This window comes from Carassius auratus, unplaced genomic scaffold (assembly GCF_003368295.1).
Source record: "Carassius auratus strain Wakin unplaced genomic scaffold, ASM336829v1 scaf_tig00020609, whole genome shotgun sequence".
NCBI lineage: Eukaryota > Metazoa > Chordata > Actinopteri > Cypriniformes > Cyprinidae > Carassius > Carassius auratus.
Window position 1 is genome coordinate 33630 of NW_020525039.1, and position 18747 is coordinate 52376.

Sequence of the window (18747 nt, forward strand, 5' to 3'; positions counted from 1 at the left end):
TTCTCATGCACCTTGGTTTCTCTCATAATCAGGCTATTAGTTCATCCTAAAAATACTTGTGATAAGATTTATAATTCAGATGGCTAAAAGACGTTAAACGGCACATATTTGTGCCATGTTTCGAGACAGGCTTTTCAAATGTCCCGCTGAACGTGCTGATGCTGAATGATAGGACGGAGTCTCCTTTGAAAGACGCCACTAGGTCGCAGTAACATCGCTGCCTTTGAGTTCAGTTCACACAATATGAGCGAGCACAGCGGCAGCCAAAAGCCAACTCTAGATTCTTCAAATTGGCGTGCTTGACTGTTTTGCACCCGCGTAATGTAATAATAAACGATACATTACAACCTTCGAGAATGGAAGCCAGGAGCTGGCTTTTATTTTGACTGCAAGAATGTGCCGAGGGGAGCCCTGACAATACGCCGTTTAGCTTTCAAATGGAAGATTGGCTGCTCCAGCTCATTTCGGTGGATATGTTGCCGCTGGTTTTACTTACTCAGACCCTTTCTGATCGGCATGGATCTTCGGATTTGGATTCGTTTACCTCTTTCGTGCATTGAGTTGTGAAAAGAAGACAGGCTACGGAGATCGACCTGGATACAACAGTCTCTGCCTACCTCGACGTTTTGCTACCAGGGATTTAAATAATCACGTGCTTCAACAACGGAAACATTTAGATATATATACATATGTTATAGGCTATATGTATATAATCAGAATTTATGTGGCCGTCTGAACTTTTATGAATCCATTCAGGAGGGCAAAATGAGTAGGGAAAGGCCGAAAAGAAATATCATTCAAAAGAAATTTGTAAGTGCAGATTTGATATTTACTCCGTTGGCTTTTCATCCAATTCAGTGGCATCTGCCTCTTAATTTGCATTAATCACATCACTGTTGTGGCCCTTGTTAAGTTATCAGGTTTGTGACAGAATTAGGTCAGATGTTATAAACGACCAGTCCATGAACCATCTTCTGTTTGAATTAGAGGTTAAAGATAAGGTTGGCCGATCTGAATCATGCGGTTGACCCGAATAATGCTTTGGGGTTTTGAAGTACCTTGTTACGTTTCGCATTTCCGCTGTCTGTGACATGTTACAGTTTTGTCATACAGTAGCTCCAGTCGATGTAGAGGACCGTCTCGCGACACTAGCGTGGTCAGTTTGTGGTCGTCTATGTGTGTTTGCGGTCATCACACTGTGTGAGTGTTTGAGTGTAGGTTGGTTTTGCAATGTCACGAGAACTTAGCTTGTCAAATCGTGCGCAGATGTTTGTATTGTGGTAAGTTTACAGCCTATCTCTGACCACCTGCTGGTTAGATGCTGTATGCATGCTGACGTCTTTAATAGAAGATATATGCCAAGACAGTCCCTGCTACCGTCACTGTGTAAGATGTGTCTGTTTTAGTCCAGTCGAGTCACGATATGATCAAACTCATCTCGCAGTTATGTACTTAAATGAAATAAATATTAATAAAACTATAGACATGGAAAAAAAAATTATTCAAAAAACAAAAATAAAAACTAATTCAAAATGTGAATAAGAAATATAATAGCATTTCAATTAAAATAACATTTGATAGAATTTATTCTGTGTTAAAGTTGTCTGTAATTTAAAGTAGTAAAATGTTCTGGTTCACATGCATTATTTTATTTGAGTATGTGTTGTCTTTGTTTCAAACTATTAACATTTTTAAATTTTTTGACTTTTTATTTATTTATTTATTTTAAGAATAAAGGGGAAATAGCTTGTATATTGAAGACCTATTGCTTAAACTTGCATCTATAACAGAGGTTGTCAGCCTTTTACCTGTAATTCCCCTTTTGTCCATAACAATATATGAAGGCCCTCCTCAATGGTATATTCTTTATAAAATGCTTATGACATTTTAGTAACTTTCCAGGTCTAAAAATAACACATAAAATTAGAATGCCCCGTATATACAGTTTTTTCCAGATGTGTGGGGACAGTTGGAACCCTGGTTCTACAAAGAAAAAAAGCTGTTGAGTGGTTGAATTAAAATAACACATTGCTTTATTGACAAAATGCTGACATGCATTTCTAGAATCCAGCAAAAAAGGAAAAGAAACGGAATAACAGCAAAGTATTCAAATTTATGATCTGTTGTTCTTTGAGGATTGCCATTTCTTTCAGTTCCTGTCTGATGTCTTTGCTTACATCAATTCTCTGATGTTTAATTGCCACATGGCTTGAAGTACAAGCTCTGAACATCGAGTTTAGTTATATGGGGCTGGGAATGATCAGTTTTAAAGATGATAGCTTCTTTGTATGGAGCTCTCTTCTTTGGCTTCAGTTGGTATTCGCTGTAATTCATTTCGATCCTGCAGATTAAATACAGCTGTTGCTTAGATGTTTATATATGTGACGGCACTAGCACAAACACACTTATGCTGAACATCAGTCAGAGTTCAATCTGGAGATAGTTTTATGTATAAACCTCTACTGTTTTTGAAAATGTAAGGCTATGCAAATAGCCTTTTGTGCATATTGAGACGGAGAATGTTTTACATTCTTTCTTCTCTCTTGCCAAACCGGATATGGTTGGTTATTAAATCAACAGGGGGATCAAGAGATTTCTGATTAGAACTGCATGGATCAGCAGCAAAGTTGATATGTCAATTTCCATTGTAGAGGAGCCTGTATTTACATAGTGACTCCTTTGTTACAGTCCCATTATGCCATTTGAACTCATTCTTTCTGTTAAAGAATATTACACAGTGTCATTCAGGATTAGGTGAGGTCACAGCACACATTATTACTGTAGATTATCGTAACATTATTGAAGTGTAGTGTTAATGAACAGGTTGCAGAAACTAGGAAGGCTGTGAGAAAATCACGTTTCACGCTTTCTCCCGAGCACCATATGTGAAAACAAATCTATCTAATGTGACAACATCAGAGAAATTAGCAGATATATATCGCTCTGTTCACAGTGAGCACAGGCCTGCTGCACGTGACAGAGATGGCCATCTAAACGGGAAGCTCTTGTGTCCCACACATTTCCTTTGGCCTCAGCAGTCAGAGATATTTGATATGTGTTTAGCTCCTTTAAACTCTTCCTTAGCATCAGTTTGCTTCACACAGTAACACAGAACTAAAGCCCGTGCTACACTGACCCAGTTAAGGTAGAGGTACATTTACAAACACTAGAAAAACTCACCCATTCAACGTGTTTGCTTTAAACATTCTTCTTTTAATCTAGAAAGTGTTGACTGTTATTGCAAATCTTGAAGAACTGGTTTAGTGGGGTCGCTTAACCGATAAGAAGCCAGTCTGTTAACGCAAAAAAAATGTATGTTTAATCCCAAATAAGGGTGATGATAATCTATTTCAGTTATAATCTAACTGTGTTTTCATTTCTGATTTATATCATTCTCATTTTAAACTTTTGGTCCTCATCCCTGTAACTGACAGAGATATTATGGGCCTTTAATTTGACCCAATCTGTTTTCACTTCAGTCACTGGATTGGTTTTTATGTCTCGGTGCAGATTGGGGGTTTTGGTCTGCGTTCGTATGATATATGATTCCTAATGAGGTTTGGAATATAGGGCTGGAGGAAACACTTGGTCACACTTTATATTACAGTGTTCATTTAACTGTGTATTAACATAAGTAATGAATAATGCTAATGGACTACATGCACTTGCGGTCTAATTATTTTGTAGAGCTGACTGTTATTATATTAATTATAGTAACATGCTTATATGAGATCCTTGCACTGTGAAATGAAGTGTTAAATAAGGTCAAATTGGTGCTGTAACACAGTAACAACAGAATTGACATTTAGATGTCATCAATTCATCATATTGATCTCATTGTTGCACTTACAATTGAATGTTTTCATGAATTTGAGTGCTTATCATGACATTATCTTATTGAAAAAAATATTCTTTTGTTCTGTGAGCATGAAATTGAATTGATCAAAAGTGACAGTAAAGACATTTATAATGTTACAGAAAAATTCTTTCAAATAGATGCTGTTGTTTTCAACTTTCTGTTCATCAGAAAACCTGAAAAAAGTATCATTGTTTACAGAAAAATGTTAGGCTGGCAGCACAAGTGTTTTCACATTGATAATAATTAGAAATGTTTCTTGAGCACCACATCAGCATATTAGAATGATTTGTAAAGGATCATGTGACACTGAAGACTAAAGTAATGATTGAAGTTATATATGTAATATGTAACATCATATATAACAAGATGTAATATCACTTGTGCAGTCTACTACTATATTTTTTGTCATTACATTTTATCAGTATAATGAAATTTTATGGCTGTTACAACTCTAAGATAAAACAAAAGATGTAAAAAATAAAAAAAAAAAACCTGCAGTACAGGCAACTTATAATGGCTGCTTCATCCCTCGGTCTCAGACATGTCCAGCTGTGCACTAATTGATGCAGTCATCCCAAACTCCATGGAGACATATTGTATCAGAATGGGCTTGCTAAATTGGGTATAGTTATTACTGTGATATTATTATCAAGACATGTTTTTTTTATGATTATTATTAAGAAATGTGTCTGGCGTTTGTCTATTGATTTAATTAAGAGCTTTTTAATTAGTTTTCTTGAGAGATACTCTTAGATGTCACAAATAGCAATATGATATATTTAAAAGCTTCAGTATAATTAGCCAAGCAAATATTGCTGCATTTAGTGTATTCCGGCTTTTAGCATGTGATTCATTGTACTTCAAATACCAGTACCCTCAAATCCAAGAAGATTCTGTTTGTTTGCAGCTGCAAAACATTTTTAGCTTTAAAGTAGTAGCTCTACTCAAATGGATATAACATGGGTGAAATCAGTGCAAAGAGACTCCACCAGGGTCTGCTTGTCTCTGGAGACTTCATTCAACTGTCATGCATGGTACTAGATCACTGAGTTTTACATAAGTTTTAAAGTCATCCCACTGCAAGCTTATTGTTTACTGCTGCTCGAATGTATGGAAATAGAGGGTGGAAGGTGCATATGGTAAAGCGGATAGTTTGCCATGGCATTCTCCTGTTGTCATGGCAGGAGAAGGGATTGTCACTGGATGTGTCTGGGCTTCCTTGGCTCTGTCTGCAGCAATCTGTCTTCACAGCTAGGTGAATGTGTAGAGAGAGCTGTCAATGGAAACAAAGTGTCCTTGATAAGCAAACCTATAGGATGAGGTGCTACAAACTGGCTTGTGGGAACTCCTCCTGAGCACTGAGTCCTTTGTTTTTGTACAGTCAGGGAGAATTGTGTGGCACAGTACTGAACCTGGGAAGACCAATGCAAGCGTAAAGATGAATTACAATTTAAAATATGCAGCAGCAATTTAATATCCAGTATTGATGATGATAAAATAATTTCCAATATATATCCTATCCTTTCCTAATATAGATAAATAGATAGATCATTTATAATTGACTGCCTGCTTGTACCTTGCTGATAGGCCGGTTTTATCATCAGGTTGTTGGCCCTGGGTAAATAATAGATCCGTTATTACTTTCATGCCAGCTTGTTTTTGTTCACATTAGTAGTAAATCAGCTGTGTGTGTGTGAGAGTGGCCAGTGACTGGTCTGAGACAGTTCTGCTGCCCTGTTTAAATCTGATCTGTGCGAAGCAGCGCTCGCAGACCCAACTAACATTGGGGAGCTCTGTCTGAATCAATGTCTGTGCAAAACTTTAAGTAAAGATTAAAGCTTTTACAAAAAATGTTCCTGATTATAATGCGAATTGCTATGGATTCAAGCTGTAGAAATCCATAAGGGAGCAGTTTACTCATTAAAGCCATCATGTTTAATCAAATCCATTTTACAAGTTATCTGTATGCAACTCAAACCCACACACTAGAATTAAATAAGCTTCTAGTCTGCAGCCTAATATTCTGCCATTATTGCTCTGACTTTGTCCTCTGTTGTTGGTTTTTTGCTCTTTGATGTTGTTCTGAAGCCTATCTTGATCTTTGGATTATAGACTCCAAATGTAAACATGTAAAAAGTCCTCTAATTCAACCTATATGTGTCACTGCATGAAAGATCTGCTTTGTGCTTATGGTGACAGACCTATCCTCATGACTTCAGACACAATACACCTTAATCAATAATTGACAGGGTTGCTGTCAGCGTAATAAAAACCAGCTCACGGTTTCGAGATGTGTGGTGAGAGATGCTAGTGTAATTGTAAAAGCTGCTCGGAGCTACATGCACAGATAGCAACCTGATGTGGTTAAGAGGAAGATGCATATGAGGCCGTTATCACAGAGGAACTGATTAGGAGAGTTAAATGAGCAACATGAATCTTGTGTTTAATTGATTTAGGAGATACTGGGCACATGTGCTATCTGTGATTAATGTACTGATATCAGAGCTTTCCTTAAATGGAAATTTCTTTAAGTGCATTAGTGCACATTGTATTTTATTGGGCCAGACAGGCATGTTTAGTGATAATTGAGAAGTTACATGGTTGCTTTTCTGTTATGAGGTGTGTCAGGCCTTCTTGATCAAATAATAGACCAGGAGAATCATTTACTTAACTGCCAATTTCCAAGCATTGGCAACGGACCTTGTGCTGGCATAAGATCAGTGAATTTGGCCATAAATCCAGAGTGCTTGCATCCTCCAGTAATGCACAGGCTTTGTGGTTTAAATCTAGTGCGATGCAGAACCATTAATCAGTCTTATAATTGAAAGAGAAAATCACAGTTTAAAGCCATATGACATTCATAATATTCATACTTTGGAACCTCCAAATTAAAATAGAAACAACATAGTTTAAAGGGTTAGTTCACCCAAAAATCAAAATAATGTCATTAATGACTCACCTTTCATGTCTTTCCAAACCTGGACATGGACAGTATACCATACATACATTTTCAATGGAGGGTCAAAAAGCTCTCGGACTAAATCTAAAATATCTTAAACTGTGTTCTGAAGATGAACAGAGGTCTTACAGGTTTGGAACGAAATGAGGGTAAGTCATTAATGACATCATTTTCATTTTTGGGTGAACTAACCCTTTAAAGTGGTTTAAGTACAGATGAGATTTTGGGGGTTTTATCAGAGAAGCATTTCCTTTTCTTACTGGCATTATTGATTGGGGCTTCCACTTTCTAGTGGCTCTTTTTGTGGGACCCTGCTTTTATGATCTTATAAATGATACAGCTTGGCTGTTGCTCGTGAGATGTCATATGGTTTTGAGTTCACACTTTCACATTACCACCACAATAGACCTGTGGAAGAGCGTCTCCATGGTGACTAGAAGTTCCCTAGAGAATGCCACTTTCTTCGTGTGCCGTGGGGAGGCCCTGAGCTGGGGTCAAGCACTTCACACCGTACTAATCATCTCAAGTGTTTCACGTAGCTGTCACTGGGTGCGTGTTGGGTGGATGGGTGGTGGGTTGGGGCTGTTATTGCTCTCAGAATCAGTTTGCTAAAATAAGGTGCATTTGTAGTGATAACAATAAAGCACTAATGTAAAATATCAGATCTGGCCTCATGAAAGTGCCAAATGCAGTGAAAGATATGACATTCCTCTCATGCTGAAGAGCTGCATGCTTTCACAGGGCTGACTCACTTCAGTGCAACTTTAGTGCAGGAAACTGGTTCAATGTGAGCAGTTCACATATTTGGAGATTCTTGGCGTTAAAACCTCCCGAACCATTGCATACTCTCAGAAAAAAGGTACAAAGCTGTCACTGAGTACCCTAAGGCACAAAATCTAAAAATGTACTTCCACTATCCACCAAATGCACTACTATATCTGTATCATATAGAGGTAAATAAGGTGCAGTGATGTATTTTAGAATGAAAAGATTTTATTTTTCCTGAAAGTGCCTTGTTTCCCTTGTAACTAGCCGTTTGGTGGGTGATTTAGTGACAGTTCAACACTAGAGGAGGACATGAACTTGTTTGTTACCTCATTTCTGGTGATTTATTGTGATGTGCTAAGGCAATGGCCTGTTATACTAAAGAGATTGAACAGTTTATAAGAGATCACTTTACTGAATGAAGGACATGTTTTGAGGCTTTAAGAGAAATGTGAAAAACAGTGAGGTCATTCAGCTACCTAGTTTGAAAGATGTCTTACTACATCACATTAGCTAATCCGTGGGGAACAAATGTTATACTAACACTGAGAGCATTTGTTGTGATTGCTTTTGGAGCATTCAGTATTAAAAGGCTTTCTGACACGTGCTGGGATGGAGGAACTGCAGCCAACTGCACTATTTATAGCACAGCCTTCTGCTTGTATAGCTGTGGTTTCACAATACAAGAATATTTGTTTTCCTTGTCCACTCTCAGTGTTTGTCATTTCATTGATTTGACTGTTTTTTGACTAATTAACCCAAAACTGTTTATTCAGAGAGCAATTTTTTTCTTGTGAGATGACTTTAGGTCACATCTTAATTTTTAGAGCTCTAAAATAAGCTTTATTTATTTTTTATTTATTTTTTTGGCAGGATGATAACGATGGGATCCCATGGTCGGAAGAGAGAGTGGTCCGCCGGGTGCTCTACCTCTCACTTAAAGAGTTCAAGACATCTCAGAAGAGCAAAGTGGAGAATGGCACTGGAATAGTTAATGGTGAGTATGCATCTTTTCTAGAGCAGTGCTTTCAGTGATCTCGATTACAGATGGCTACTGACCTTTAGAACAGCTGCAGCACAGATCTCACCTCTGTGACCCTCAACATCTGAACATTCTGAAGCCCTTTAGGGAATGATATGCTGAGAATAATATCACAAATTAAAGGCAGTACTAGAATGAGTTTTTAAGACGTCACTATATGGCACTGAGACTGAGCTCATGAATATTAATTAACTTCATGCTGACATTGCCAAGTAATCTTTCGAGGCATGTTAGCTAATTAATATTGATGTCAAGTCTTCACCTTGGTCATATTCATGAAATCATAACCTGTTCTATGTGCAATAACAGTGGTTCATTCTTTTTGATCAATGCACAGGCACAAATGTCCATATTACATAATTTACTTGATGTATTCGCCCTTCTATCTACTAAAATGTTCTGAAATGTGCAGTCAGATTTCGAAGGTACATTGGTATTTGAAGAATTCTTTTAGCTTAGACACTGAGATCATTAGGTAGCTGTGACCCTCAGGGAGGCACATGGCGCTGTGGGACTTTTCTTGAGTCCCTCAGCATCTCAGTGGTCCATTAGAAGTATTCTTCTTCTTCCATGATTGCTCTGAAAATGTGTGAGCAAAGTAAATTATGCCCTGAATAATACCCTCTCAGTATGGGTTTCATGTGCTGGGGCTGTGAAGCACTCTCAACTGCTCTCAAATCACTGCACTCTAATGGGGTGAACTCAGTGACCTGCCTCCCTGTGTATGGTGCAGTGCATCATCTCAGAGAATGTCAAGGGCATTAACTAAACACCTCACGAGCTCTCCGCTTTATATGCATTCTGTAACTATCACTTAAGAATTCCTTTGGAATCACTGTGTAATCAAAAGCACTGCATTGTTTTCATTGCATTCAGAGATTCTTTGAAATTCTCTGTAATTATGAGGCAACAGGCAGAATTCCAAAAATTCTAAAAGCTGCATTCTGATTCAAAGGTTTCTGCTGAAGTTCACTTCACATGATAGAATCTGTTTTGAATGCCCTGAAACATCATCAAATGCAAACATACTTGTGTAAATAAAGTATTAAAGTATTAAAGTAATTAATCTCTATCTATGTATGCACAGTATCGGTTGTTTATAATATAAAAGATGTAGTCAATAATTTTATATTACTAATTATTTTATGTTATGAATGTTATATTATTTATATTACAAATTGCAATTTTTAACATGAAATTAAACGTAAATTGATAAATGTAAAATATGTGTTGTGTTACCCATGGACATGATCGTTAAATCATAAGGGTCACAAATCTTTTACATATTACAGAATTGATTTATTAAAGTTTCCCATAAATGCTGATAGAGCCATTTTATTCTCAGTTTGTATGATGGGAAGAGGATAGACAATAATTTTTTTTTTTTGTAATATGCTAAATGGTTATTTTTGGCGACTTTACATGACTGAAACCTTAGATAAATGTAACAGGACACTATAGCCATTGCGGTTTTCCCTACTTCCTGTCAGTTCATTCTGAGTGTGCTCTTGTGTTCGTTCACTCCAGTGCTTAGACGGAATGATTTGAACAATACTGTGGGTGCTACACCCCTTTGTTTTAAATTTGTCATAGCAATGTAAAAAAAAAAATTGGTTTAAGCAAAACATTTTCTTCTCTATTTATGTGTATATGGTTGTTGCTTAAACTCGAACCACACCTTCTCTTCCCAGGCTCCTTTGTAAATGGCCATTTGAATGGTTCGGGAGCTAAAGCTGGGCTGTTCGCCGGAAGCTGTAAGTCAGACCGGACACATGCAGTTCAGAGCAAAGACTGCAGCCATGAGTACTCAACAGAGGGACCTGTCAGAAAGAGGTGAGTTTACTAAAACTATTCTGTGAGAGATTTCCTGCACAGTATACTGTGAGTGGAACTATAGTATAAACAACTGATCTATCACTTTAATTGCCAAAAAGATACAGTATCAGGTTACATCCTAGGCTAGTCCACTGTTTACCAGTGAAATATCAAATTAAGGAAGTCTTGGTTTTTTTTAAGCTTGGGGGACACATCCAAGCATCAAATCACAACATACTGTGATGTTGGCCAATTAAAAAATGACTTGCATAGTCAGATGTTTTGCTGAGCTTTAATATATCAGACCAAACTGCTTCCCTCTGCAGGTCTTCTGTACGGTTAGGTTAACATCTCTTTTCCTACCAAAGGATGTTTCTGTCTTTTTCCTTACATGGATTCCAAAAATCTGGTTATAAACGGATAGTTCCTGTCCTTGATTCTGATTGGTTGAGCCGTGTTCGAAGCTGGTGTAAATTACACTATTAACATACACCTTTGTTTACTTCTGTGTGTTGCTCAGCAACCACTTTGTTGGAACCGCAACTGTTTCTGAGGAACTACATTGTTTGGTGGAAGAATACTGTTTTTATTTATATCATTACGCTTTATTTGCTCTGTTTATTCTGTGAAACCTTATATAGAATACCCGTTTTATAAAAGCAATAAGCCCTGTGAAGCCATGGTTTACAGTGAATTTATAACCGCTAAGGGGCGTTGTTAGGCACGATGCGAAGCCACTTCTTGGGGCTTAGTGCTTATTTGTGAACAAAAATTTTTGCCTCAATGAAACATGAGCCATCAAATAAAAGATACAGAAAAATACTTACTTGAAAACTTTGTCATAATCTATTCTCATTTTACTCAAACCCCATGATTATCTTCAGTATAACATAAAAGGGGAAAGGAAGGAGTCCGTGTAAATACTTAGAAAAGTATGACTAGTAAAAGCTTTCAAAATGGCTTGATGAATAAATGAAGGATGGAAAGATGTCTAAATAATGACAGAATTTTCATTTCTAGTAGAACTAATTCCCTGTTTCTCATACCAGGCCAAGACTTCAGGCTCAGAGGAAGTTTGCTCAGTCTCATCCCTGTTCTCCCAGTGCCACCCCGCTGAAAATGCTGGAGGCCGTGCCCCCGAGCCAGCCATGCTCAACCACCTCACACGACGCAAACCCAAAACTGAAGACTTCCTTACCTTCCTCTGCCTAAGAGGTGGGTCTGCTCGGTGTCTGTTTTCATTTTCTCGTTCTATCAACACTCAGAATGTTTACTGGCTCCATAATTCTCCACCTCTGAGCAGCACACATTCCCCTCTCACATGGGATTCACGGTTATTGCTGGCAAACTTTTAGGTGCTGCTGTTATTTATTTTGTGTCTTGGCTGATCTCACAGTGTACATTTTCAGTTCCAGTAAGCAGGTCAAAGGTGACAATGGCAATGAAAAGCTCCCGAAGATGAGGATAAGATTTCTTCTTATTCATTGGAGTTATTCAAGTTTATGAGGAGAATTTAATTGGAACATAAATTTTAGATTCTTCTCTATACATGAAAGTTACTTATGTTTTCTTTTAAATACGAAATTGAATTGAGTGGACAAACATTCTGTGGTGTGTGGATCCAAACTTCTGTGAAGCAAGCAGAATAATTTCAAGTCAGTTCGCTTTAGTGGGTTGTATATGGATGTTGTAAATATTATGAGAGAGAGCATCAGTGAATATGTTTACATGTACAACAAAACATAAATAAATGTGATAAATTGAAATTTTTAAATGTCAAAATTTAAAAATTTAATTCCAAATGTAAACGGCTTCCAGTGTTGGTTTTTGTAAACTAAAATTAATTAAATTAAAATAAAGCTAAAATAAAATTACAATTATGAATAAAAAAGATTAAAAACTTAAATGAAAATGTTTAATGAAGTAACTAACTGAAGTAAAATAATTTTGAAGTACTAAAAAGTACTAAAAATAATAAAAATAAATGAAAACTAAATAGAAATAAAATAGAAATAAAAATGACAAAAGCACATAAAATAGCTAAAACTAAAATGATAATAAAACTGAAAATATACCGATTTAAGCTAATCCTAATATTAATGAACACTACAATAATATATAATTAATACTATCGGTTGAGAAATTAAAGCCATAAACAGATAAACTCACATGGCGTGCACAATAAGTTACCAGATAACATACACCAGATAAAAGATGAAGCTTAGATTTGTGCATGTAAATACAGTAACAACAAGGTCATGGATTGGTGGTGGCTAATACATTCAGCTGCAGTCCTTCATCATATTTTCTTCTCCACTTTTCTGGCAGAACAAACATAAGAGGACACTAACTTGAGTTAACGTCATACTTTCTCATATTCGCTCTCACTTCCCACTCACTCACATTCCCATAATTACTTTGAAATGGTTAACTTTCTCCATGTCTCTTCTTTCTCACACACGGTTGTGTAAAGACAGGGAACAGACTGAGTGGATTTGCCATGGACTCTTGGCTGAGTTAAAGTGGGTTAATGGATATTGGAACATAAAGATTGTAAATGAGAACATCTCTCCCAGTCTCCATTCCTTCCCTTCATCATATCAAAGCTCTTTTCATTATTGGGTTAGAACTTAAAGTGAATGTAAATGTGAGAGAGGCATTATGGATCAGTTTATGGGTTTTAAAAAAATAACCTGAGCTTGTAGTGTCACATAAGTCAAGGCTGATTTAATAGATGCCATAATCCAGAATTCAGATACACTGCCGGCTCATAAGCGAGAAAGCACAGAAAATCTTTTATTTATGTATTTCTTTTTTTTTGTCTGCTCCTAAAAGCTGCTTCTTAAACCTCTACTAAATAGTGAAATTACTTAGTGAAAAATAATTACAAACTGTCTTTTTGTAGTTTCCTTTACTATTGTTTATAGCATTCAAAAGTTTGGGCCCAATAAGAGTAAATCTTTTGAAAGACTATTAGTTTTAATAATTTTTAATGTTACAAACGGTTTATATTTCAAACAAATGCTGTTCTTTTAAACTTTATTTTCAGCAAAGAATCCTGAAAAAGTAATAAAATATAACTGTTATTACTGTTGTTTTAACAAATAAATCCAGCTTTGGTGAGCATAAAATATTTATTTCACAAACATTAAAAGATCTTAACAACCACAAGTTTTTGAATTGTAGTAATTATTATATACTGTATATACTTATATTATTTTATATATTATACATGTGGTTTTGGTTGCCATCGTTCAATATTCAATAAGCATTTGCATTTTAGTTCTGCTGTTTTAGCCTCTCTCTCTCTCTCTCTCTCTCTCTTTCTATCTCTTTCTCTCTCACTCTTGTTCTCCATCGGCCCGTAAGGGACAGTTGTAAAAACAGATTCAGATTCATGCACAAAAATCCTCCAGCAAAGGCATGCTTTGCTTCAAGGAAGAATTCAAAATCAGAGGACGGCATGAGTCGTGATGCTTCTACTCTTTCCAGAAATAATAGGACAGTGGGACTAAACGCAGACCTCTTCCCTGCAGATAGTGAAATTATGCATATCATGTTCATTAATGAGAGAGAGAGTTGAATTCATCACAGCACACAATCGGCTGTATTACTGCAGATGTAAATCACATTCATTAATATTTGTCCTGAAATGGCTCTTCCAAACCTCTGGCATTATCAGAAAGGAATCGAAGAATCATTCAGTTGCCTCTTGTGATGGGAACAATAGCCAATAGCTCAAAGCCTCCACAAGCCCTTATTAAAGCCCTTGATGATAGAGGACGGGCATAAAGAGATTGCTGAGTAATCTAGGAGCCCAGAGATCCTTTCTTTCACCATTCAGCTGGGCTCTCATTTCACCTGGAGATTATAGCTTGCTGTCCATAATAGGGTTTCACATAGTTCATTTCTATTGATCTCAAATAATGGCAGATATGACAAGGTTGCAATATAAATGTAACACTCTGTTGGTTATTGTGGTTGGAGAAGTGGACTGATTCAAAAGCATTCGGGCACTTCTCGTCTCTATTGCTGTCTCAGTAGTCTGTCATGTTCCCCACCCCCTCCTCAGGCACATATACACTCTCTCACGCATGCATACACAATCACATGCTACAGCACATGCGAGCACCATGGACCCAGTGACTTGGCTGCAGATAAATGGCTGTTGAGGGAATGTGGAATAAAGCTTGTGAACAGGCTTCCCATTGTGAGCACTGAACCCTTCAGTGAGGATCAGTAGCTGGACTGGACCACTCTGCTGTCACAGTGCTGGACAGGGAAGTTAAACAGGATATGGAGCTTTGCACAGTAAATGCCCAGAGTTTAAGGAAGTTATCTTCTAGTTATAGTGCTCTCAGTGAAAATGACACAGAACACCTTAAATCTGTCTGATTAATCAAATGTTCTTTTAACTTACCATCATGTTGTTTCAAACATATATGACTTTTATATTATAAATGTAAAATTAAATGTATGCATTTAGCAGCGACTTACAGTGCATTCAGGCTATCAATTTTTACCTATCATGTGTTCCCGGGGAATCGAACCCCCAACCTAGTGCTTGATAGCGCAACACTCTAACAGTTGAGCTACAGGAACACTATATATATATTATATCGTATTATATTATGTCATATTCACTGACCTTATACTTGGAGTGTATGAATGGTGGTGTAGGACCAATTTTTTTATTATTATTAATTTACATTTTCATTCTTGGTGATCTCTTTAAGGGTATTCAGGTTTCTTACAGAGCAAGATATGTGAAGACTGGAACTATGTTCATCTCATTTCTCATTACTACTGTTCTGTTCTCACAGACACAGACACGCCCTCATTTTGTCTGTACCCTTTTTCTCATTGGTTCAGGCTCTGCTGCGTTGCCCAGCAACATGACATACTTTTGGTAGTGCTAAAGATGATGAAGATTTAGATGAGGAAGAGGATGAGGAAGAGGAAGAAGACAGTGCCAGCAATGCCACTTCTTCCTGCCAGTCCACTCCACGGAGGAGCAAAGACCCAACAAATGCATCGCCAACGGTCATGGTACGTACAGTGCTCAGACACACTGAATAACTACAAACACACACACTTATTCTCATAAACTTTATCTTGCTTTGCGTTTTATAATCCTTTTTACTTAAAATAGAGCGATTTACAATCCATACTGTTGTAGCGTTCAGTTTATTATTGCTCTGCAGTAGCAGACAGGTTGGACATTAGTTTTCATTTGGGACCCCAATGAGGTGTGTATTGTTCTGCCTCTTTCCACCATACAGTTAATGAGTCATACTATATACCGCCCTCACTGTTCAGATCGACTACATTTGCTCTATACCACCATATAATACAAGGTGCTCAATGTCTGAGTATACACACACGCAAAAAAGCAAAGCCTTTTAAATATAATATAATATAATATAATATATATAATATTCAAAGATTTGAGGTCAGTAAAAAAAAAAAATAATGCTTTAAGCAAGAATGCATTCAAATTGATCAAAAGTGACAGTAAAGACATTTTTATATTAAAAAAGATTTACATTTTAAAATAATTGCTGTTATTTTTGAGGTTCTTTTTCATCAGAGTATCCTAAAAAAGTGTATCGCAGTTCTCACAAAAATATTAAGCAGCACAACTGTTTTCAATACTGATAATAAGAAATGTTTCTTGATCATCAGCATAATTAATCAAGAGTAGTAGAATGATCATGTGACTGAAGACTGAGTAATTGCTGCTGAAAATTCAGGTTTGCAATTAAAGGAATAAATTACATTTTTAAATTAAATTAAATGGAAAACAAAATTTTTAATTGATGATATTTCACTGTTTTACTTTTTTTTATCAAATATATTGCTGAGTGTAAGAGTCTTTAAAAAAGAAAAAAATTTAAATATCTTTATTGACCCCAAACATTTAAATGTTAGTGTATATTTTTATTTATACGTACATATTTTATATGTGTTAAAATATACATTGTTTCATATGCTATATATACATATTTTCTATTTGTGCTATATTATGTTGTACTAATATTATTTTACCATTAATTTTCATATCCCTGCTTATTATTAGGGGGGGGGGGTCATGAACTAAGAAATTCAATATTAATATCAAATATTCCCTCTCTTTTGCATATAAGAGATCATTGTACTATAAAAAAAAAACATCCTGTACATTTCAGAAAAAAACAGCTGATATTGAAGCCAATCTGCCAAAACGACAGGTTGTGGAATGTGCCACTTTATTACATAATAGTGTGGCTATAAACACCGCCTCCGCAGAAGAAGATCAGCGCCTGCTTCTACATCACTGCCTGTTTAGCCCCGCCCACAGATTCACGCATGTAGTGTAAATAATGAGAGAAACAAACACAGGCCTTCACTGAAACCATACAATAAAGACACTGTGTGGTGTCGCGTCAGTAAGAAATTGGTCGTTTTTTCACTTCGGTTCACAGCGGATTCTAAATTTAGCCATTAAGCTCAACGTCGCTCCATCTCTGTCTTTTGAGATCTTGCCCCATTTCTTACTGTCTCTGGGTTTGTAACCGGACCCTAAAGCCCACTCAGCAAAATCTGCAGTGTAATCTGACACCTCAGTAACCCAATACTGCTCCACATACTCAACACATGTCTGAGGAGCTCCAAACAAACATCACCTCGCTGGGGCTTTGAGGTCAGATCGGACCTCGAGGATAAACACAGTGATTGTGTCCAAAACTGGGAACGGCTTTCAGAGTTTTTAAATTTATGTTATTCTTCTCAAATGCGCCCCATGCTGATAAGATAATTGAACACTGACCAAGAGTTTTTAGTGGAAGTTCTCCTGCTCTAAATTCAGTCTCTGTGTGTTGTGTCTGCATCGTGTTGAACGGAAACTGTGTGCTACCTATCGAAGATGGGAGTCATGTTGAGCATACATAGTTTATAACGAAACCAGAGCCAATTCTCCTAACATATTGTACGAGACCACACACTAAATATGACACTTTTATGTGCAACATTGGCTGAGCTCCAAACTGTTAATGATAAGTTTGTCCCTCTAGAAGCTTTCATTTACTAAAGTGACCCAACGAGCATTTCAGTAGTTGTTTAGTGTTTTACTGCGTACATGGTTCAGTTCACCATCTATTTAGCTAATAGAGGCTCAAAACTTTGAAAACATTGCTTGTTTTGTCCATGTACAATGCGGGTGGCTCTCAAGAAGAATGAAGATGAAGAATGAAGATCTCATGCAATATTATGTTGTTCTTACATTCAAAAGAAAGAGATTTGTCTTTAGCTGTTTGGAAAAAGTGAGCACTTTACTGGCATTCAGTCATTTGTGTTACTGCATATTAATGTTCATCTGAGACATGTTAGCAGCTATGCTGTTACAATATTTGAGATTTAAAATCCCATAAATTCTGGTGTGTTAGACGAGGCCTGTATTCAGACTGTGTTAACTGCTTGGCAGTCTTTTATAAGAGCAATTTACAAGTCAAGTGCGCAGAATGTGCAAAGCAAGACTCAAACCTGGGTCTCTTTCCACCACAATACTACATCATCTGGTTTAGGTCACCTGGGAGGGAAACCATCTGGTTAAGTCAGTCAATTTAATGCGTATAACCATCAGGCATTGTGCACCCTTGTGCGTTGTAAATATCAAAATAAACACATACATTCTTTTTGCTTTTAGTAATTAAATATGCCGATATTGAACAAAATTTGCTGAAAGACTTCTTAACATCATATATGTTGTATGCTCTCTCCTCTGCCAGTATTTAATGGACATAAACAAACTGCTGAGGAAAACGAGAGCAGTTTAAGGGCCAGAGGGAGAGACGGGGTCCATGGGAAGGAGAAGAACACTGTAGCATCAGCTAGGACCTCCACTACACACAACCTAAGACCCAACAGGGCTGTACAAGAACAAAAACAACAGGTACGACTGGATTTCTGTTTCGTTTTGCATTGTTCAGACATTTTTCTGTATTGTTTTCCTATGACCTCGCCTTCATTTTCTTGTGATCTCAACATAGCAATAATAGTTCTCTCCCAATCCTGAGCAAATTTTTACAAGGGGAAAATAAGTATTCCATCCATCAAGCATTATTCGGACATTCCAGTCACACGAGCTGCCTAGAAGCGAAACTGACCACAAGTTTGCATCCCTTTAGTGTTTACAACAATAAAATTGTAGCTTTCTTCCCAAGTGTATGACACTGATATGGAAGTGATCTGTCACTGACAGACATATATATAGCTGTCTCAGCTTAAAGGTGCAGTAGGGAACTTTTGTAAAAAAATATTTTTTACATA

General features: G+C 36.8%; 1 protein-coding gene across 1 annotated transcript; it reads left to right on the forward strand.

Annotated features, from left to right (window-relative positions):
* The first annotated feature begins 193 nt into the window (after positions 1 to 193).
* Positions 194 to 18364, forward strand: LOC113076517 (protein Jumonji-like). The gene is made up of 6 exons (XM_026249209.1): positions 194 to 810; positions 8457 to 8580; positions 10317 to 10458; positions 11490 to 11655; positions 15313 to 15489; positions 18207 to 18364. Exons 1-4 carry the CDS (start codon positions 766 to 768, stop codon positions 11650 to 11652), a joined length of 474 nt encoding a protein of 157 aa, XP_026104994.1. The 5' UTR covers positions 194 to 765; the 3' UTR covers positions 11653 to 11655; positions 15313 to 15489; positions 18207 to 18364.
* The last annotated feature ends 383 nt before the right edge of the window (positions 18365 to 18747 follow it).